This window comes from Aphelocoma coerulescens, chromosome 11, assembly GCF_041296385.1.
Source record: "Aphelocoma coerulescens isolate FSJ_1873_10779 chromosome 11, UR_Acoe_1.0, whole genome shotgun sequence".
Classification (NCBI taxonomy): domain Eukaryota; kingdom Metazoa; phylum Chordata; class Aves; order Passeriformes; family Corvidae; genus Aphelocoma; species Aphelocoma coerulescens.
Genome location: NC_091025.1, coordinates 1,947,426 through 1,969,513, shown reverse-complemented (window position 1 = coordinate 1,969,513; position 22,088 = coordinate 1,947,426). Strand labels below are relative to the sequence as shown.

At 44.3% G+C, this 22,088-nt stretch overlaps 1 protein-coding gene across 1 annotated transcript in view; it reads left to right on the top strand.

Annotated features, from left to right (window-relative positions):
• The window catches only part of BANP (BTG3 associated nuclear protein), a 114,545-nt gene extending 92,664 nt beyond the window's left edge, over positions 1 to 21,881 (top strand). Inside the window, exons 12-13 of the mRNA XM_069026552.1 lie at positions 17,975 to 18,118; positions 21,543 to 21,881. Of these exons, the coding sequence (XP_068882653.1) occupies positions 17,975 to 18,118; positions 21,543 to 21,614 (216 nt within the window). The 3' untranslated portion in view covers positions 21,615 to 21,881. The remainder of the gene's footprint in view (positions 1 to 17,974; positions 18,119 to 21,542) is intronic.
• Positions 21,882 to 22,088: the final 207 nt, after the last annotated feature.

The following is a 22,088-nucleotide window of genomic DNA, read 5'->3' as shown; positions in this document are numbered from 1 at the left end:
GGAATTTTGCCATTGGGTTTGACAGGACCTGGATCAGACCTTGAAGTTTTCAGCTCCAGCTCCAAAACTCGTCACTGCGGGGATTTGAAAGCCGCGCGGATGCGGAGCTTGGGGACTTGGCAGTGCTGGGAATGTTGGACTCCGTGGCCTTGGAGGGGCTTTTCCAACCTAAACCAATTTAGGATTCAGGGATTATGTGAGTTCCTTGGCATTTTCTACTTCAGGGGCTCAGGAGTCGTCGATAGTTGAATCCAGCGTTCGTTGTGTGATGTGGAGGGAATGGGGCTGGGAAGGGTTTGGAGCACCAGGAGCAGCTGGGGGGGCTCAGCCTGGAGAAAAGGAGGCTCAGGGGACCTGAACAATTCCCTGGAAGGAGGGTGGAGCCAGGTGGGAATCGGGCTCTGCTCCCAGGGAACAGGGACGGGATGAGAGGAAACGGCTTGAACTTGTAGGGGATGTTGAGGTTGGATATTGGGGAAAATTCTTTCCTGGAAAGGGCTGTCCAGCCCTGGCACAGCTGCCCAGGACAGTGGTAGAGTGCCCATCCCTGCAGGGATTTAAAGCCATGTGGATGTGGCATTTGGGGTCATGGATCCATTCCCTTGGCAGTGCTGGGAATGCTTGGATTGATGATCTTGGAGGGCTTCTCCAACCTCTGTGTTTCCATGTCCGATCAGGGATGCATTTTCCAAGGTCCAAATCCCTGGGCTGTTCCTGTTTCACTGGAACTTTTGTCGTGCATTTGGAGCAACACAACCCTTATTTCCATGGGATTTCAATGGGATTTTCATGGGATCGCCTTCCTGTGCTTCCCTCTGGAGCTGCCAGGATCCCGCAATCCCGCTGCTGGCCGACCTCACGCTGCCTTATTGGTTCAACCCTTAAGCATTCCCAAACATTCCCTGAAAACCCTTTTGTCCATCCTCTCAGGAGCCAGAGGAATGAAATCCCTGTGAAATTCCCCGTGGGCTTTGGGAGGAGGGAGAAAACGCTTCAAATTGGCAAAATGCGCTTGTCTGACAACACCAGGGCTCCCAAATTTATTATTGTTTCCCTTCAAAAGAGAAATTAAGGAGCATCTTGAACCACTTGTCCTAATTGGCCGAGCCAGTGAAATATGTATGGATGCACATTATCCATAGAAAAAGTGGAGGATTGGAAATATTTCCCCTTTCTGGCAAATGGAAGCATTTGTTCCTCATTTTTCCCTATCTAAACAGTGCTCCCGAGGCTGGGAGAGCCCCGGGGAGGGAGAGGAGGGGATTTATTGTCACGGAAAGATCGGCTCTGCCTGGAATTTTTCCCCCTTTATTTGCTGTTCCTGCAAATCACCTCGAAAAAAAGGGAGAAAATCCCCGAGATAAATCAAGCAAAAGATAAAGCCCTTTTATTCTTACAAGGGTTTTTAGGCATAATGCTGTAGAATACATGGAAAAATGCTGGATAAACCTTCCTGTGGTGGTTCCCAGAGAGATTTTGAGGGGAAAAAAGGAGGGAAAACGGTGGAAAAATGATACAAAAAGTTAAAAAAATACAGATAATAGCAATTCTTACAGACCAGGTGGTGTGAGCAGAGCGAGGAGGATAAAAAATTAAGTTTAAACAACAATAATTTAAATTAAGCAAGGATTCCACAGGCAAAGTTGATCTTTAGGCTTTAAAAACATGGATTTTTTTTTCTTGTGGAATTAATTCCAATAAGGTAAAAGTTTTGTGCTTTTTAAGGAAGATTTTAGAAGTAATTTTAAAACTCTTGCTGTGTGCATGTGCTGATTTGTCCCATAATATTCCCAAATATACTGAATTTCAGAGCATCTGAAAGAGGAGAAAAACTTGGGGTTTGTGGTTATTTCCCTGGGTGTCACATTTTTGGTGTCAAACCCAGATTTTGGGTTGATTTACTTTTTATTCATTGCAGGTGCAAATTAAATAGTGCCCAAATAATCATAATGAGCAGATTAAAATTGATTTGCTTTCAGCTGAATGGAGAATTTACATTTAATGGAACTTTTTAATAAGAGCAAAGAACATTTTAGGTGCAGAGTAAGGAATATAAAATTGCCAGTTTTAAAGCAGAACTATTTTTGCTCAATGCTGCAGGATTTAAACTCCATAAATTTGCAATTAGACAGTAATTAAAGTGTATCCCATTAATTAGATTTTTTTATTCCATTAATGATTTTTACTCCATGAATGACTTTTGCTCCATAAATTATTTTTACTCCATTAATGATTTTAACTCCACCTCTTGCATTTTAACAACTCTAAAGGAAGAACCTCGAGGAGTTATCACAGATACTCCTCATTATTGTGAGATCCTAATATTATAATTCCAGGGGTGAAACAATTAATGAGGAATTGTTTAATTAAAGTTCCTTCCCAATGCAGTTCTTTGTAAATATGGATTTTAATGGGAATAATAATTATTGTCCCAAAAATTGGCCAAATTTGGGTGCACTCAGGTTCACAGGATCCTGCAAAAGCTGAGGGGGTGGGAAATGTTCTGGGACATAAAAACCCATCCCAGATAAAATTCCCTACAGAGGGGAACTAAGAGAAGTAATCGGGAATTCTGGGTTTCTCGTCCACATTTTTGGGTGTTTACTCTGATTTTTAATAGTTTTTCTCCTGCTTTTAGCAAGGAAGGAGCCAAAGGAGGTTTCTGCTTTTGGAGGAAACCCCTGATGCCTTCTGGCTTTGGTGAGATCCGATGTGACCCCACATTCCCTGCTGAGGAACGGGAATGGGCACAGAACCCTCCTCCTGTTTTCCCTCTCTGTCAATTAGCAGAGCGTGCTTTGCTTTGCAGGGAATGACCAGGAAAAAAACTTCCAAAATCCACAGTCCCCCGAGCTGTCTGTTACAGGGAAACCTTGGATTTTCACGTTTCCTTGGGTTTGGAGTTCTCTGCTCCCAGGGCGGCTCCTCTTCTCCCAGCTCTGTTCAAATACTTGGGATTCAAAAGGATCTTGACGTATTTGTGACAGTTTTTCCCACAAAATCTTTGGGATGGATTTGATTTCGCTGTTCCATTTCAGATGAACAGATTCTCCTTTGTGCTGGTGAAAATTAACAGGAAACTTTTAATTTCATTTTAACTTTTACTTTAATTGACACAACAAAGTGCCTTGTTTTTTGTGGTGGAAAATTTGGCATTTTACAACTTCTGTGTTTAATTTCCAAGCTGAACAATCTGAGTTTTGTGCTCTTTGTACCCTTTTAATAGATGAGGTTTTCACTATTGATTTTTGATGTGCAAATTCCTTAAAGTCTCTGCAGCAAGCTCGAACCTCCTCGAAAAAAACTCGTTCGTGATCAACCCAAGTCCAAAGATTTTGAAAAATATTTCATGGATTCTTGGCACCCCTTCTGAAGTGGGAACCAAATGTGAGCAGGGATAGCCCTAGGTCAGCTCTGGGTGTCTTTTAATGAGTTTTGGGTTTAATCTCAATATCTCAACTCGAAACATTTGCTTCTTGAAAGCAGAATATTTAATTCTCTGAGCAGTTGCTGACAGCTGCATGTAAAGCAAAAAAAACCCAAAAACCAACGGAATTTGTTTCCAGCTAAAAAAGAAATGCTTCAAAATGTTTTTATTAAAAAAAAACAACAACTCCACAACAGCTTTGGAATATCTTCATCCTCGGGTTTTATTCGCTCTGTCACAGCCGGGATTTACAGGCTCATTAAAAGGTTACAATCCCAATAAAGCGACGCGGAGCGGGGAATTACGGAGCCCGTAAAACCTTGGCAGTGTTTAGTGAGGTGTGAGGTGAGGTTAAAAAAAAACAGCGAATACGGACAGGGAACCCCTTGGAGTTTAAGGCTCAGGTGGCCAAAGGTCAGGGTTAAAGTCTCTCGGGGTTAAGCAAGCTCAGCTTTGTTGGGTCTGGGTTAAACGGAGCCGCATCCTTCCTAACGGGGAAGTGCAAGGAATGCACGGAATCGGAATGATCTGACTTCATTGGAAAGATAAATATTGGCAAAACCTGCTCTTGTCACTGCTGGGGTGGTGCAAAACAAGTGTTTAACATTGAATTTTAATTTTGAGGATTTTCCCTCTCAAAGTTTTCTCTTCATTTTTGCCTTTAAGGAATTCTGGGAATGGGCTTCAGTGTCTTTCCTTTGGAATATCTGCTCAAGGCTTTTATATTCTTCTCCTATTTTATTTGCTTTGCCTTTGTCATGGTCCTGTGCTGCTTCCCCAGCCTTCCACAAAATTCTTTATTTCCATGGGATCACTCTGGAACAAAAACCCTACCACCCCCATTTAGGTAAATGTAAAATTCCGTGTTTTCCGTAAAAAAATCAGGTGGATTCGTTACATAACGGATCTTTCATAACCTTTGAACATTCCTTGAGGTCAGCCTCTCCCAGAAGAATCCTTCCCCAAGTCCTTCCTCAGCCTCACGTCTCTGCAAACACGCGGCTCATCTGGAGCCAGCTTCCCAAATCTTGGACATTTACTGGGAACATTCCGTAACTGGGCAGTTCCTATTATTTACCTGGGATTGCAGGGATGGGAGCCATGGAATTACTCAACAATTAAGTCACTCATTAGGCAGATATTTCAGAATCCTGTAACAGTTTTCAGCACCATTTGGGGTGATTTTGCCACCCCATAAATAAAGAAATAACGGCATCAGTGTGGGATAAACTCCCTGAAATATTCCTTGCTGGAAATTCCTGGTTCTTTTTAAAAACAGCCAATAACGCTGGGCAGGGATTTGAAAACAGGACTTTCACAGTCGGAAAAAAACCCCTAAAATTGTTCACTGATGTTTTTAGCACTTAAAGTCATAAGTGACCAACAGACACAATAACTTCATAAAGAAATTCGGGAACCATTTCCTTTTGTTACCACTGAGAGAGTAAAAACTTGGAAAAACTGAGGGAATTAGCAGCTTATTGCTTGCTTTTGTTTGTGCTTTTGAGGTCTACGAGGGATTTTATCGAATTAAATTTGAAAACAAAATCACCCACCCTTCCTAAATATCCCAAATCAGGATTTTAACCCTGCCTTGGCTCTCCAGGGTGCCTGGCACTGCTCCCTTTGACTCCTTGGTGGCCAAAATCCACCCTTGCTCCGGCTTGGAGCGGGATCGGGGCCAGAAATGTTTAAAATGTGGGATAAGCGTGAGAAATGTTGGGCTGTAAAGCCGAGCTGCCTCTTTATTTCCAGGGAATTTCACATGATTTGTACCCTCAGCATCACCCAGGCTCGAGGCTCCCTCACCCTTTGGCTTGGTAGGATTTTGTTTTCCTTGGATAAAATCCTTCCCCAGTTCCCAACCAGTGAACAAACAGATTTAGACAGAAACCCCGCAATTGTTTGTTCTTTTCAGGCTCAAATCTCATTTCCAGCCGCAGGAAAAACAATGAAATTGATGTTTGCTTTCTTTTTTTGCCCCTCTGGTGATAAATATGATGTATTTCGAATTTTCTTGGGCTATCTCAGATATTCCAGTGGAAGCTTTGGAAGGAGAACGTTGCTTTCCCTGCACAATTGGCTGCTGCTCAAAGTGGTTTAAGTTTGTGCAGGAATAAAGATTTTAATTTTTAAATGAAATATTCATCTTTTTAATTTCCATTTCAAAGTCAGTGTAATTCCTCACATTTTTAATTATTTTAATTATTGTAATTGTTTCTCACTCCAGAACTTTCCCCCCTCTGTTTTAAGCCTTCATGACTCCGGCACACCAAAAATAAATTGGAATTCTCCCTCCTGCAGAATTATCTCACACTAATATTTCCTGCACATCGTGTCCGTGGGTTTTCTCAGCTGTTTATCAGGATAGAGATCCCATCCCCTGGATATAAATCCAGCCCCCCGTGCCCTGGATTTATCTCCACATGGAATGAGACGTTTTTATGCCGGGGTTTGTGTAACTGCAGGAATGGCAGCGCTTGGCAGTGCAGTCTCCAATGTTTCGTTTTCCCTGGAGTGCTCCATATTCCACTGGAATTTTTATCCTGAAGATTGCCTCGGATATATCCAGGGGGGCTTCAAACTCTTTCATTTTCTCCCTTAATCCCTTTTGTGACGTTTCTGTCCCTGCTCTCATCCTCCCCCTTGGATTCCTTACGGAGATTTAAAACGCGTGTGAGCACCGGGATCCGCTCTTCCCACGTGTTGTGTGTAAACATTTCCAGATTTATCCCTGTGCCATTATTAGAATTATTAGGGATTTATCCACGTTAAGTATTTCCACGTGCACCTTTCTCTCCTTCAGTGCTGAGACCTTCGGGCTTCTTTTTTTTTTTTTTTTTTTTTTTTTGCAGCATCCAAATAATTCCAAACTTCCCTTGGTAAAGAACATCCAGAAACTCCAGCTGTGTTTTTCTGACATCAGACTGGATTTTTATCATTTAATCCTTGCACTTCTTGGTCTGAAGAAGGAGTTTTTATCAGTATTAATGTTAATAAGCTCGTTAATTTATAGTTTTGCTAATTATTGAGGAATACAACAGGGTGCAAACCTCTGGTGGAATTTATTCCTAATTTACTCCTTCCCAACACAGGGTCAGGTACAGAAGGAGCAAAGGGACCCGTCTGTGTCTCTCTCCTGGTCTTTTACTCATTTAATAGTTCCCTTAAAATTCATAAAATAACATTTTATTGTATAATATATATTTTATATTAAATGATATATTATAATTTCTTATATAACAGGAAATAATTAATATCCTACTATATCTAATACTGTTAGCTATTATTTCTATATAAATATGTATAGAAATAAAATAAATATTATACTGTCAGGTATTAGATACAATAAATTCTAGTACAATTTTATAGATTATCTATAATAAATATCAGTGTGCTGTATATGATGTTATTACATATATCTACCATATAAAATAAATCATAAAATGAAATTATATCTAATATAAACCAATAGAATAATACTATTCTTGTATGATAGAATAATATATTCTACATATTACACAATAACCATTTCCCTGTGCCCCAACACTGCAGCTATCCCTTTGGGAATGTCAGCAGCAGCAGCTTTTTTATGGGATGGGCTCTGGAAGGGTTTATGCCATGCATTCATCCTGACAGAGCCTCGAGCTCTCAAAGGGGCTCTTTGTAAATAAAGCTGGGAATGGCCGGGGGGACTCTGGGAATGTCCCCACCAATCTGGGGAATGGCAGCACATTTTTCCAGTGGCAGAAGTGGAAAACGCTGCACGGGGTGAGGAAATGTCAGACGTTGTCAGAGGTTCACAGGAAAGCTTTCCCATTGTAAGTGGCACTGAGCTCACCCCAAAAAAGCTGATTTTCCCCTGGAATTCCCCCCTGACATTTTGGATGTGTTAATGCAACATTCAGCAAAGCGTCGGGGGTGGCCCCCAGGAGGTCACGGGCCGGAACAATGCTGGGGTTTGCTGCTGCTGAGCAGGAATTCCCGGGAAACCGGGAATGGGATTGTTCCGGAGGGGCAAACGCTCAGCTCCGTCCCCTGGGCTCGGGTCAGTCCCCAGCAGGGCAGGGAAGGGAAGTGTTGGCTCAGGGAGCCCTGACAACACAGATGTGGGGATTGCAGGTGCAGGAGGAGCAGCCCTGGGCAGTGTGGGGGTTTGCTCCTCTCAAAGCAGTGGGAATGTGGATTTGGGGGATCTGCACGAGCTCCAGGAGGGTGGCACAGGATTCCAGAGTCGGCTCCAGCTCCTGCTCCATCTCTCTGGACGCTCCAGCGCTGGAATTAACTCCTGAGCAGTCACGTTCAGGGTGAACATGGGCAGAAATTTTCATTTCCGTGGATTTGGAACATGAAATTTCTCCCAGTCGGAGACTCCCAAGCCTTTTAAAAGTTCCCCTGTTCGTTCTTTGCCTGCTCCGTCCTGGGTGCCACCATTTAAACTTTAAAAATCTCATTTAAAATCTAATTATTACCTTCTCTTGCTCTTCTTGTAACACTGCCCAACCATACTCTGGGATGTCCAGTGCTTTATTATTTATCTCCAATTTTAGGATGGATAATTCCTAAAGATTTTTTAATCTGACTGCACATAAAAAGGAGAAAAAAAAATCGAATTGATCTTTTTCAGTGCTGTTTCATGACTTATCTCCTCTGTGGCTTATTTACTGTACAGTGGCTTTCTTTGTGCTTTGTGTGATCCAATTCCTAAGTGATATATTCAGGAAAAAGCTCTAAGTAGGTAAATAAAAGGATCAGAGGGAATTCTTGGTCAGCTGAAAATCTCCTTGGAGAGTCTTTCATCCCTTTCTTTCCTGTGCTTTTATCTCCTTGTTATGACAAAAGCTTAAATAGCACTTACTGCCTTCTTCTCCTTAAATCCCATTTCTCCTTTCTCCTCAAAAAGTGTGAAACTTGGATTTAGCGGGGGTTGGGAAATGATTTTTGAGGGATAAAATTTGGAATCGTTGCACTTGGACTGTTCCATCCCGGCAGGATCCAACCCCAGATTGCTCCAGAGGAAAATGCTGATACCAGGAGGAGAACAGGCTGCAAAGAACACCTCGTGTTCAGCGAGAAATTGCAAATGAAGGGGAAATATTCCCAGAGTTTCCTTATGAACTGGGAATTCAGGGGGGAATTCGGCATGAAGGGGCTCGGTGGCACCAGGGTCATTCCGGGTGTCTCTCCACAAGCTGCTTTTGCTGAACTTTTATACTTTTTAAAGGATTTTTAAGGAAAAAAACTCCAGCATATTCTGTGTTAGCTATGAAAAACTGCTTTTTATGAGCACAGGCTCTATGGAATCTTTATATTAACGGGATCTTGGCATTTTGCACTCCCCAGGCAGCGTCTGGATCCATGCGAGGGCTGGAAATGCTCTCATTTGTATCAGCACCAGACTTGAGCAAGGCCAAGTGTGGGTGGGTTTTGATTTTTCCTTAAATGCTGAACCCATTTGCAGCCTTTCTTCATCTCCATAAACAGCCAGACAGAGTCAGGCTCAGACTGGACGATGTGTGAAGAAAAATCTACTCATCTAAGTCAAAATAATTCATCCCTTAATGGGCTGGGAGGAGGAAAAACTTTCCCTGACACTCTTGAAACTCCTTCCCCATCCCACAAATCCCTGTCAGACAGCTTGCTGTGCTCCTTGCCTCTGCACAGCTTTTGGGATAACCTTATCAGGTTATCACTTTTATTGCTGCCCAGCTCCCAATGGATGTTTGGGCCACCAAAGCTGCCAAAAAAATGATGGTTTATATAGAATTATTCCATAGATTCAGCTCCCTTTGTCCAGCACTTCCCTCTGTACTCTGACAGCTGGAGTGTCCTAAGAATTACGGATTTTCTTACCAGACTTCCCACAGATTAGACAGGAGAAAGTTTGGAGTTGTGGGGGGAGAAGATTCCCAGCAGCCCAGGGAACATTCCGTGTTCGCTGCTGGGGTCATTCCGTTCTGACACTGGGAGAAAACCGCATTTTTGCTTTCAAAGCTGAGGGCTTGATTGTACAAATAGGGCACTTTTACCTTCTAAAAGTGGATTTTCTACAGCTCTGGTGAGCTTTAGTTCCACTTCCCACTCGTGTGGCCGCACACACGCACAGGGCCCGGTTTGGAGTGGGTTTTTCCCCCCTTTTCCTTTCATTGAGACAACATTTTGGTGGGTAGAACATGAGTGAAGCTGAACTCGCTGCACACAACTATTCCTGAACACAAATATGCACTCCCAGCCTTTATTTTAGGTTCTATCCTCGTTTTACATTATCCCAGCTGGGTGTTAAAGTGAGCTCCAGAACTGGCAATGGCTTGGGGAGAAGCAGATGTGGACTCGGAGCAAACAACAGCTTTGGGTCCAGAGCTCTCCTTGATGTCTGCTTCAAACTCACACTGCAGGAAAAAAAATAAAATCAAATTGAGAGGAGTTCAAAAATGCCTTTTCAAACATGCAAATGATGCTGGGAAAGTTTAACATGTATGCAAATGTAATCTGGAGAGGGGAATTAAAGACCTTTGGCTGGCCTGGAGGCTCAGCTGGTAGCAAAATAGAAATTTATTGCTGGATGGGAGAGTGAGGTTCAAGCACAGGCCAGGGATGGCTGGGAGCTCCACAAAGGTGAAACTTGGAGCTCTACAGCAAAGTCAGGGATTCAGAGATGGGCTGGTTCCTGTAATTCCATCCCCTGGATCTGGCTGGAGTGGAAAGGGAACACAAAGGGTAAACAAAGGGGTGAGGAGAGCACAGAACCTCGGAGAGCCCCGGGAAGGGTAAAACTGCCCTGACAACTCACATATGGTTGGAGTTTAATCCACAGGGGAGAACAGGCACTCCATGCCTGTGCCAATTGTTTTCCACCCCCAAAGCAAAGAGATTTTAATGATTTGTAGCAGAACAGGGTGGATGTGTTACCTAATGGCTTTAGAATGACTCGATGCAGTTTTCGAAGCGATGCAGGAAGTGGAGTGGATAAACAAATCCCTTCTTATTCCTCTTTGTTCCCGTTTGAAATGGAGCTTTGGTTCTCTGCTAAAATGTTAATTCCTCTGGGAATGCTTTCCCATGCAAGCCGAAAAAAACCCGAAATTTTAAAAATCTCTCCCAGAAAAAGGATTTTATTTGCGGGCTCAACGTGGAATGTAATTGGCAAATCCCATTTTTTAAGGATTAGTACAATTCTTACATGTCAGGCTACTGGCTTCAACTTGAGACAAGTCCATAAAGGAGGAAATCAATTCAAGGAATCAGGAATTCATTTGCAAAATTGGGAAAGCATCATGAGCTTGTAGTACATGACTTAGTCAAACAAACTGACACTCTCTTAGGATTCATTTCCATCTTATGGCTGGAAATTAGAAAAAGAACATTTGCATCATTGCAAAGGCTTGGTGTGAAAGAAGCACCAATTCCCAAGCTGTTCTCCAGGGAGGGGATGGGAAACATTTGTCCACTTAGTGCCTTGGCTAAAGGGAAGCACATGTGGAATTCCAGCAGAAATGATGTAGCCTCAGGTGGAGAAAACTGAGATCATTCATGTCTTATCTGGGAGCCCTGCTGGGAATCAGAGGGTGCTGATTTGTGCAGCTCTGAGGTTATTAAATCTATCAAAAAGCAATATTTTAAAAATGACAGTGGCTGTGGGGAAGAACATCCACCTCCATGGAGGAAATCCATCAGCTTTCCTAATTGCTTTTCTTCAGGACAGGGTTTGGACATCAGAGATGATTTTCGGGGGTGGGAGATGATGGATCACTTTTAATATCCAGCCCATCTGCTCCTGATTCTGGTCACCACCAGAGCCACACTCACCTTGCCCAGTGCCAGTAATTGAAATAAAATAGATAAAACTTCTGTTCCTTTGGATTCCTTGGACATGAACTTTCCTAGGAGATAAAAGCCAGGATTAGAGCTGGAGTTGGGTGTTTTAATTCCTTTCCTACCAGTATCCCGTAGCCTTTTGTAGGAGTATTTGGAGAAGTGCAGGTGTTCTCTCATATGGTTTTCATTCTAAACCCCAGCCTTTCCATATGTTTATTTTTATCCTAAATCCTGGGATTCATATTCCCCTTCCACATGGAAATACCCCCTGTAATGTGGAGAACTCCTCGTGTTCAGTAGAGCTCTGCCATTCCTGTCAGGAGATTTGGGTGGAAAAGGAAAACTAAAGACAACAGACAGCTCCAGATTCTGGATTCCTTCCCTGTCCTGGAAATCAGGGAGCATCTTCCCAAAGGAGTGGGGCTGTTAAAGAGAACAGACCCTGAGGAGACTGAGTCTGCTCTTTAACGTGGGTCAAGTTACCACTTTGCCTTGTCCTTGGGAACTTTTTTCCATGAATTATGTCCAGAGCAGGTTTTTTTGGTGCATGTTTCTGTTAGAAACTCGTTAATGTAATTCAGGTAATTCTCCAGAGCACTGTTTGCTCTTTAAGTGCTCTTTAATTGACAAGGACTGGCTTAGAACTTTCTCCAGCTGCTGATTTATAGCTCGGGCTCCTCACTCTGCTTTTTCCTTGCCATCCTCCTCCTGCTTTTCCTTTGAAACCACCACAAACTTCTGATCCTGATAGATGGAACTCGAGCCAGTGACATCATTCCACAATTAAAGTGGAGGAGGGAGAAGATTCATTTGCTTAGGCCTTTTCCTGAGCTGTGCAATCCTAGAACTTCTCTGTCACTCCGTGCTTGTTTTCCCCATCCATATTTCTCCCGGTTAATGGGATCCTGCCGGGGACAGTAGGAGCAGTGTTTTGTTACTCTGGCAACAAGAGCCAAACTTTCAGATGTTATTTTGCTTCTACTAAAAAAAAAAAAACCCACTGCCAGTTATGATGTAAACATTTGCAGCTCCCCCTAAATCTCTTTTCTTTCTGGAGTTGAAGCGAAATGGCCCTTCCGAGGGCAAAGTGAGGGATTGGAGCAGACATTTCCAGCTGGGTGGGATTTGGGGAGATCCTCAGTGATCAGCTCAGACTCTTTTGAAGTGGCATATTTACTGCCAGCCTCATTGGAGGGGATGGAGCTTCTCAGCAGCACTGAGAGACCAAATCCTGTTTTGGATTTCTTTAGGAAAAGATTGGATGCTCTTCCCACTGCAATTGCCTGAAGTCTTCAGCAGAATTTCATAGGAAGTGCTGAAAATACTCCAGCGTTTCTCCTGACAGAACTAATCCCACCAGGAATTCGAGGCCAGGGTGCCACTTCAAGCCATGTTTGTAGTTTTCAGACGAGCAGGGATTTGCCACATTCTGCTGGAGAGGGAGCCATTCCTTCAGGAATGAGGGATCCTCTCCCCTTGGCTGGGTTATGGCACTCCAGCAGCTTTCCCACCCAGGCAGATGCTGTGTGGGTCACCCTCAGTATTCCCTGGAATGGCCTCTCCCAGTGCTGGTCCCTTGCAGGAGCCTGGGTCGCCCATCTGTGACTCGTTCCTTGAGCTCTTGCAGCCAGCAGCTCCAGTTTAGGAAGATTTCCCTGACACTGGAGTGTTTTTCTCTGGATTATCCAGCCATTCCTTATTCAGCTGTACATTGACTAAAACCCAGCAATAACATTCTTCTGAAAAAAAACCAACCCCAACCATTTCAGCCAAAGGCTTCTTTGGTATTGCTCAAAACAGTGAATTACTGTAGAGATCTGGAATTGCCCCCTCCTGAAAACTCTTCCTTTGGGAAGCAGTTCCATGGATTTTGCCGTGTTTGCTGCTGGCACTGAAACATTTTTTCACAAACTTTTGCAATTGTGTAGATTTGGGGACTCCTAAGGGACCTTAAAGTTCATCCAGTGCCACCCCTGCCATGGGACATCTTCCACTATCCCAGGTTGCTCCAAGCCCCGTCCAGGGGACAATTCCAGGGATGGGGCAGCCAGAAATTCTCTGGGAATTCCATTCCAGCACCTCACCACCCTCACAGGGAGGAATTTCTTCCCAATATCCCATCTCCTCCTGCCCTCTGGCAGCAGGAAGCCATTCCCTTTGTCCTGTCACTCCATCCCTTGTCCAAAGTCTCTCCCCATCTTTCTTGGAGCTCCTTCAGGCGCTGCAAGGCCACGGTTTGGTCACCCTGAAGCTTCTCCAAGTTGAACAATCCCAATTGTCCCAGCCTTTCCCTGCAGGAAGGGTGCTCCATCCCTCTGAAGCGCAGGTTGGTTTTGGGAAGTGCCATCAGGTAACTCCAGAGCTGTCCTGAGAAGTTTCCCTGGGAGGACAATTCCCTGGGAGGATCTTGGAGCAGGAGATGAGTCAGAGGAACCATCCCCATTTCCTTTCTTCCCGATATCCCCTTGAATGTGATACAGGGAGTTGAGATGAGGTAACTCCTGTTTCCATAACCAGTCATTTCTCCTGAAATTCCATCTGCACTCAAACTGCCAATTAACTGTAATTAACCTTGCACGTGTGCTGGTCTCAAGTGGATTTTCAATGGAAATGTTTGGATTTGATGCATTTGACGTCATTGTTCAGGGCCTGAACCCATCCCTGCTGGAAATCAAAGCAAAGCCATGCTTTGCCATCACTCCTCTCACTCCCCCCGACCAGGGCAGACAGGAAAAGGGACATTTGGGGATGTTTAGGTGACTCAGTGGCTGCAGGTTGTGTTCCCGCGTTTCTCCAGGACGGGAAGGGAATCTCGGATCACCGAGAAAGCAGCTGGGATGGTTTATTCTTCTTATCCAATTAAATAATGCCCCTGCTAAAAACACACTCTGGAATTCTCCTTTTGGTTTCTCCCCACTCCGTGGAGCTGAAATCAGTTTCCCTTGCCCTGCCTGTAATTTTGGGGAATTTCCAGGAGGTGCTCCCTGTTCTATGGCCCTGCAGAGGGTTCCCTAATGAAGCTTTGACAGATTTAAGGTCACTTTTTGCACGGTTCCACTCAGCACTCCCAGAAATGCACAGCAGGGACAGTTCCCCTACTCTGAGCTGCTTTTAGGAGAGCCTTTGATTTATGCTGAATTTCTTTTCACATTTCAAGTCAGAAAGAAATAACAAGTTTAGGTACAAGTTGTCGTTGGGGAAGGGAAGGTCTCCAAGTGAAGCTTTAGGAAGTAGCTCATTAAATTCCCAGTGAAACCCTCACTTTAAGAGCAGTGGATGATTTTTATTTTGTTTTCAGCTACCTTAACCCAACACACTTTTATTTTCAGAGCAATTAATTGGGACATTAATGGGAAAAAAGCACCTGCAAGCTCTTGCAGTGGGATTTTCTGCAAAGCCCTTATCCCACAACACTGCATTTCCTTTCTATTGGAATCTTTCAGGATGTGAGCCACTAACTGAATGTTTTGTTGGCACAAAATGCAGGAGATGGTTTTAGTTTAAGGCTCCAAAAGTTTCAGACTGAAAAGAATCAGGGACAGGGAGTTATCTTTTCGAAGAGGACTCTTATCAGCAGAGCTTCTTATCATTTGAAGGAGCTGTGTTTGTCATTGGAATGTGTTTGGCCATCAGTGTCCCAGGATTTTCAGCTTCCAGAAACATCCACTCGTTCTGTGATTCCAAACCTCACTTTGGTTTAAAGAAACATTCCTGCATTCCTGCTGTAGAAATGGAAAAAAAAACCATGGAAAAAAGGCACCAAGATCCCAATGTTCTTGGTTTTGAGCTTTTTATAGGTAGGCAAACACATGTGCTTGCCCAGATTAATAAAAGAGCCCAAAACAGTAGCAAGAATGGGGTTTAGAAGGTTCAAAGATGGGGTTTAGAAGGTTCAAAATGTGTTTAGAAGGTTCAAACATGGGGTTTAGAAGGTTCAAAATGTGTTTAGAAGGTTCAAACATGGGGTTTAGAAGGTTCAAAGATGGGGTTTAGAAGGTTCAAAATGTGTTTAGAAGGTTCAAACGTGGGGTTTAGAAGGTTCAAAATGTGTTTAGAAGGTTCAAAGATGGGGTTTAGAAGGTTCAAAATGTGTTTTAGAAGGTTCAAACATGGGGTTTAGAAGGTTCAAAATGTGTTTAGAAGGTTCAAACGTGGGGTTTAGAAGGTTCAAAGATGGGGTTTAGAAGGTTCAAAATGTGTTTTAGAAGGTTCAAACATGGGGTTTAGAAGGTTCAAAATGTGTTTAGAAGGTTCAAAGATGGGGTTTAGAAGGTTCAAAAGGTTTTAGAAGGTTCAAAGATGTGTTCTAGAAGGTTCAAAATTTTTTAGAAGGTTCGAAAATGGAGTATAGAAGGTTCAAAATGTGTTTTAAAGGTTCAAAATGTGTTTTAGAAGGTTCAAAGATGGGGTTTAGAAGCTTCAAAAATGGGGTTTAGAAGGTTCAAGCTGCCAAGGCCCAGCCTGAGAAATGGGTGATTTAAACAAACTTCACTATCCCCAAACCTTTACCTGTTTTTGGAGTTTAAAGTCTTAAGTGATGGACTTCCCAAAGAATAAATCTCAGGGGTAAGTAAATCAGCAGAGGATGTGATGGGAATCAAACCATGGTTGAATAATTTTGAAAGAAATTAAAAGAAAACTTCCTGTATTTTATTATTTTTTTTAAAAAATTCCCTTTCATGCCCAGGCAGTTGAATGTTAAATGGGAATTATTTATTATGGGATAAAATGGACATGGAAGGAAAGGGAACAGAGAGAGTAGCTGCTTTTCATCATTAATAATCATTTTATGATGTTTGGTGTGGGAAATAGCTCACTGAAGAAGGGTCAAAATCTAGACATTTGGGAGATCAATTGTTTTCATGTCCCAAATCATCAAGATTTGAAGAGAGAATGATGGGGGGGGGGGGGGGGGGAAGAGGGAGAGGAGACAGAAAACCCCCAAGAGAAAGGCAGAGATTCAGGTCAGTGGGATGACACAGGGGGAGAATCCCGGAATGGTTGGGTTGGAAGGGATTTTAGGGTCATCCCATCCCATCCCATCCCATCCCATCCCATCCCATCCCATCCCATCCCATCCCATCCCATCCCATCCCCTGTCATGGACAGGGACACCTTCACTCTCCCAGGTGCTCCAGCCCAAAGCATTCCAGGATTCTGTGCCCATGGGGTTGTTCAGTCACTCCCAGCCCTGCTGAATTTTACAGTTGAGAAATAAATGAGAAAAAAGTCATTTCCAACCTGCAGGTGATCAGTGGGACAGGCTGTGATCCTGACAGCATCGGGTGCTTCCAAAACTAATACTGTGGGATGAGAGAATTCTGCTTATTCCTGTAAAACCAGACTGGGACATCCTTGAGCAGCTTGGTGCTGTCTCAGAACACCCAAGATCCCAATAAAATCCTGACAACACCCTGGAGGTCATTTCTGGAGGTCACCTCCTCTTCCTCCCACACTCTCTGGGGAAATTCGGGTCCACCCCCTCATCCATGGCCACCCACCCGCAGATCAGCTGAGAAATCATTCTTTGTTCAGCAGATCCTTTGCTAACAATGTTATTTTTGCTCTTTGTTCTCTTCCCTTGGTTTGAAAGATTCCTTTTGTTCATTATGTTCGATGTTTAAAAATCCCTCATTTGTGGCTCATAAAAACTGAACCTGAGTATGGGGCTGGGTTTGAGAAATGCAAGGGGGCCTTGTTATTAATTACATACATTGATTTTATTCTGATTTTTGTTTCAAGAAGGGAATTAAAATGAGTTTATCCCAAGGCCATTTTTAAGTGCTTTGAGATGGATCAACTGTTGTGGGGTTTGAAGCCTCTGAGGGACTTGGTGTCTTCTCCAGCCAAATGCATATGGGATAAATATAAGCATTAATTAGGAATTCCTAAATCCACACCTTCCTGTTGATAGGAATACAAACATGGCTGCAACGAATGCCTTGGCTGTGGGAAGGAATGTCTTGGATTTGGGTGTTCACGCAGGAAAACCTTGCTCAGTGATTTCTGCTGGGCTGCTGATGTTATCACACTCACAGTAGGATCTGTCACTGTCCCAATTAATTTATCATAATTAACATAATTATCAATCCCACACAGCCAAATGCACTGAGCACCCAGTATGAGAAACCATATGTGCTCCATGTCCTGGGGGAAACCCTCGTGGCTGGGAGCAGCTGGGACTGAGGGACAGCTTCTCTCATGGTTCCTTTAGTGGGTTTTGGTGTTGGATCTGGATTTGTTTGGATGGTTCATGGGGTTCTGTTTGGTTGGATGCTTCAGGGGGTATTCCTGGTTCTAGCTTGGGTGGTTCATGGGGTGTTTCTGATCTGGGAGTGCATCTCTCTTAAGAGGATGGGATGAGGGAGCTGGGAAGCCTCAGGAAGAGACAGATGAGAGGGGATCTCATCCGTGTCCATCTGCAGGGAAGGGCAGAGCATGGACCAGGCACAGCTCTGAGGGCCCAGCAATGGGAGAAGAGGGAATGGTCAGGAACTGAGCATGGCAAGTTCCACCTGGACATGAGGAAACACTTTTCCTGTGTGGGAACAGCTTGTCCAGAGAGGGTGTGGAGTCTCCCTCAGGAGACATCCCAGACCTGGACACAATCCCATGCTCTGGGCTGGCCCTGCTGGGCAGGGAGCTGGGACCAGCTGCCCCTCTGTGCTCCTTGCAGCTGCCCCTGGCTGGCACTCCCTGGTTCTCAGCCTCTCTCTCCTGCCCTCCCCACAGGTGCTGCAGGGGGCTCAGCTCATCGCCGTGGCCTCGGCCGAGCCCGCGTCCGGCGGCGTGGACGGCTCCCCGCTCCAGGGCAGCGACATCCAGGTGCAGTACGTGCAGCTGACGCCCGTGACAGACCACTCTGCCACCAACCAAGTACGGAGTGAGCCCTTCCTTCTCCAGCTGTCTCCATTTCCCCCACTCAAAGTGCTTCACTTGCTTGAAACATCTGTCAGATGTGTTTTGTATCTACCCACAAATACAGGGAGCTCGTGATCCTCTTTCCAAACCATAAAAAACATTATTTATAATAAGGAACATCAATTTTTTTTTTTAAGGTAGAAATGGTCCTTGACTGCTCCTGCTTTTCTGTCCTTGCCCAGTGCCTCTGGAGAAGTTACTTTGGTCACCAATGTGTCCTTGAAGGCTGAGAGCCATCCTGAAGGACAGCACCAAAAACGTGTCTGCAATCAGCCAAAAAGCATTTTCATGCTGAGGTTTCCCTCAGAAGAGTTATTCCTGTTCTGACAGCAGCTTTCCAGTTGTTTTGATGAACAGAAATTCCTGCAGCAGTTGGAAGTGAACACTTGATCCTCTCCGTTATGGAAGAGGAATTATTGGGGAATTTTTGGTCTTTTTTAATCACTTCGAACAGTTGTGAATCTGAGACAGGAAAAGTCTGTCATCAGCTTGAAGCTTCGGTGACAGCACCACAAAATTGATTTAAAACAGTTGGAACAAGTTTTTCTGAATTTGGTCCCACGTGGTTTTGAAAATCCCACTCCCTGGGGAAGCCAAGTGCTTGTGGAATTTTTTTTGCCTCAGCACCGCCCCTGTCAATATTTTGTTTTTAATCGCTTGTAAGAGTGCTCTGGACACTGAGGGTGTTCTGCAGGGATTGTGCCTTGTGTTTTATGGATTCTCCATCACTGCTGCTCCCGTGGATTTCATAAATCCAAGAATAACGGGATACCCAGAGTTGGGAAGGACCCACAAGGATCATGACCCCAAATAAGCGAAGCAGGTGCTGAGAGGTTTTCCTCATGCTGCTGTCCCCACTCCAGGCCTGTGGAATTCCCACATTTCCCTCCCATGGGGTTTCTCCTCGTGCCTGTGCTCCCTCCTCATCCAGCACCTCCTCAGGAAAGAGTTATGGAGCAAAGTTCCCAAGAGCAGCAGCCACCCCAGGAGTTCCTCCCTCTTCAGGGACACTTTGCACCGTGTTAGATTTTAATGCTGTGGTTAACCACAGAGGTTTACAGGGAGCCCAGGGAAAGCAGGGAAGGAATGTGACAGCAAAAGGGGATGAAAGGAAAAACAGACAAGCCCCAAAACAAGTTGGCCATAAATATGGCCTCACTTTGCACCGAGTGAAAGCCGAGGATCTGGAAAGGAGTTGGAGAAACCACCTTGGTGTTTGCATTGCTCTGAGTTTATCCATAGCTCAGGAGCTTTTTGTGTGGATAAAAATACGCAATTGTCCTGTGGAGAAGGATCTCTTATCTGAAGGGAGAATTCTTATCTGAAGGAAGGGAAAACCCTCCAAGTGAGGCTGCCCTGTCACTTCCACCTGGTTCTTTGTCGAGGTGCTGAGATGTTCCCAAGGATTTTGTAGCTCTTTGTCAATCAAAGCTCATTTAAGTGAAATTTGTTTTCCACCTGGCTTGGATTCTGTGCCAATTCCCTGTTTGAAACAGCACAAATGTGGATTTATTTCATGTCTCACAACAATGTACCAGTTTTCTGCCCTTTTTTTCCTGAAATGAATCCCTGCTCTGAGTTCCACTGGAGCAGAGCAAAATCCACTTTAATTCTGTATTTTCAGTGCATTCGTGAATGATTTTTGCTTGGCTTTTTTTCATGTTTTGACAGCAGTTTGCAAAGTCTAGAAATACAGAATATTTGGATTAAAATTCTGTGCTCCAATGCAATGCTGGTGGTAAATTTTGTTAGATTTGGAAAAAACCCCACCATCATTCCAAATACAAATTCTTGTAATCCTTTCAGGTCTGAGTGTTGGATCAATATTTGGTGTTGCTCTTGTGCTGATATTTGATAATATCAAAATTCTGTTTGCTCAATACACTTTTCCTCTAAATGGGAAAGAAAACTTGGAGGATTATTTAAAAACTTTTGTGCTATCAAATTTAGCAATCTCACAGATTTTTTTCAGCACCTTGGCATGAATTCATTGAACTTCCAAACGAACACAAAATACCCTTCAAATTAAACAGGCAAAAAAAAATTTCCTGTGGCCAAATGCAATTACTGGCAACAAGGCAGAGGGAAATAAATGAATTTAGGAGCAACACTTGATGGTTTTGAACCTCTGGGATTTTAATTTGAATAATGAATAAGTTGGGACTGTGTAGCAAAACCTAAAAGCTGGGAAATCTGGTGGATTTTCCACCCTTGTGGACCTTCTGGCAGGTTCAAGGCTGGGAGCACAAAGCAGGGCCTCAAATGAGGCTTTTTTTATCACAGAAATCCTGTCAGAGAGAGAATTCTGTGTCCAGGGTGTTGCACAGAGCATCCATTCCAGGGGTTTGTGAGGGAAAATCCAGCAAGGGCAGATCTCTGGAATCAGGGGGAGTTTAGAGGGGAAAAGTGCTGAAATCCTTGCCCTTTGCTGGGAGTTTTCCCCGTGCTGTGATCCCGGCTGCTGGCAGGGGATGCTTTCCTGGGTGTGAGGGGCTCTCTCCAAGCCAGTGCAGCTGTTCTGGATGCTGCTCCTCTCACAGCTCTCGAGGTGTTTTTCCTGCCTCTCAGGGATTTGGGAGTTTGCTGTGGGATTATCCCTCCCCAGCATCGTTCCTGGTAGGCAGTGAGTTTGTTTGTGAAGAGATTTCCTTTGAAGGTTTCAATCAGTTGTGCTCACTTTTAATTCTTCCTGGTTTTCCAGTGAGGAGAAAGTGAGGAGAGTCAAGAGGAATTTTCCCTGAGGAAAAGTTGACTGTAGTTGTGCTGTTCTCACTTCACCCAAAATAGGGAAAGGCTGCAGTGGGGAAAATCAGCATTTTTAGGCATTATCCTGCTCCAACTGGGAAATTCCAAGGACAAGGCCAACAGGTGATTTCACTCCCCTTACCCCCAACAGCTCTGGCACTCCAGAACTCCCTCCTGTCTTTTCCAGGATCATCCTTGGTGGCCTTCCCTTGCAGATCCCTGCCCAGCTCCCTATTCCCAAAGTCACTCCGTTGGGATGAGCCTTCCACAGCTTCAGCACGTTTGGTGCCAGACCCTGGGTTTATTTCCTTTATTTGGAGCTGGTTCTTTTCTTGGGGAGAGAGAGGGAATAATTGCCTTGGTGCCACTCATGATTTTGTAGATCTTTATCATAATTGCATTCTTTCAGCCTCCTCGTTAGGCTTCATGGGGACTCTTGATGTTATTTTTGGTGCCTCTGTGTGTTCCCATTCCCCCTGTCACAGAGCCCACATCCATGTGGATGTTGCTCTGGAATTTTTTCCTCTGGTATACACAAGCACTTTATATTTGTATAATAAGTTCACATTCACTTGGTAACACCAATAGAAAGCACTTTTGGATTGATTTCCTGCTGTCCTGTTCCCCTTTGCAGGGCACTGATTCCCTTCAATCAGCAATCCAGCCAGAAATGCAGATAGAACACGGAGCAATCCAAATCCAGTAAGAGGATTGAGGAATGTTGGGGAGCTGGCCGTGAACTCCAGCCAGAAATGGAGTGCCAGGGGCTGGAAATTCCTCCCAGACTCGTGGCCACACCTCAGAACCTCCAGCCATGCCCTGCTTGGCCTCCTGGAATAATTCCAGCTTCAACCGGAGCTGCATCACGACACCAATCGAAGTCCTGGCCTTCAGAAAAACCCCATGGGCTGCACTTAGAGCCCCTCAGAGAGGACAAACCAAACCTTTCAGAGGCAGAGGAAGAACTCTCCTGCATCCAAACTGTGAGACTCAGTCCCTGCCCATCCCGTTGGTTCCTGCTGTGAAAGCGCCGTTGGAATGTCCGCAGGTGGTGCGGGGGTGTTGCTGCCCTGCAGCGCCTGCTTTGCCACAGAGAGAAAGCTCCAGAGCTCAGATATTTTTCACTGTTGGAACAACCCTTTTTTTTATTTGCTATGGTGTTTATAACAAAAAAAAAAAA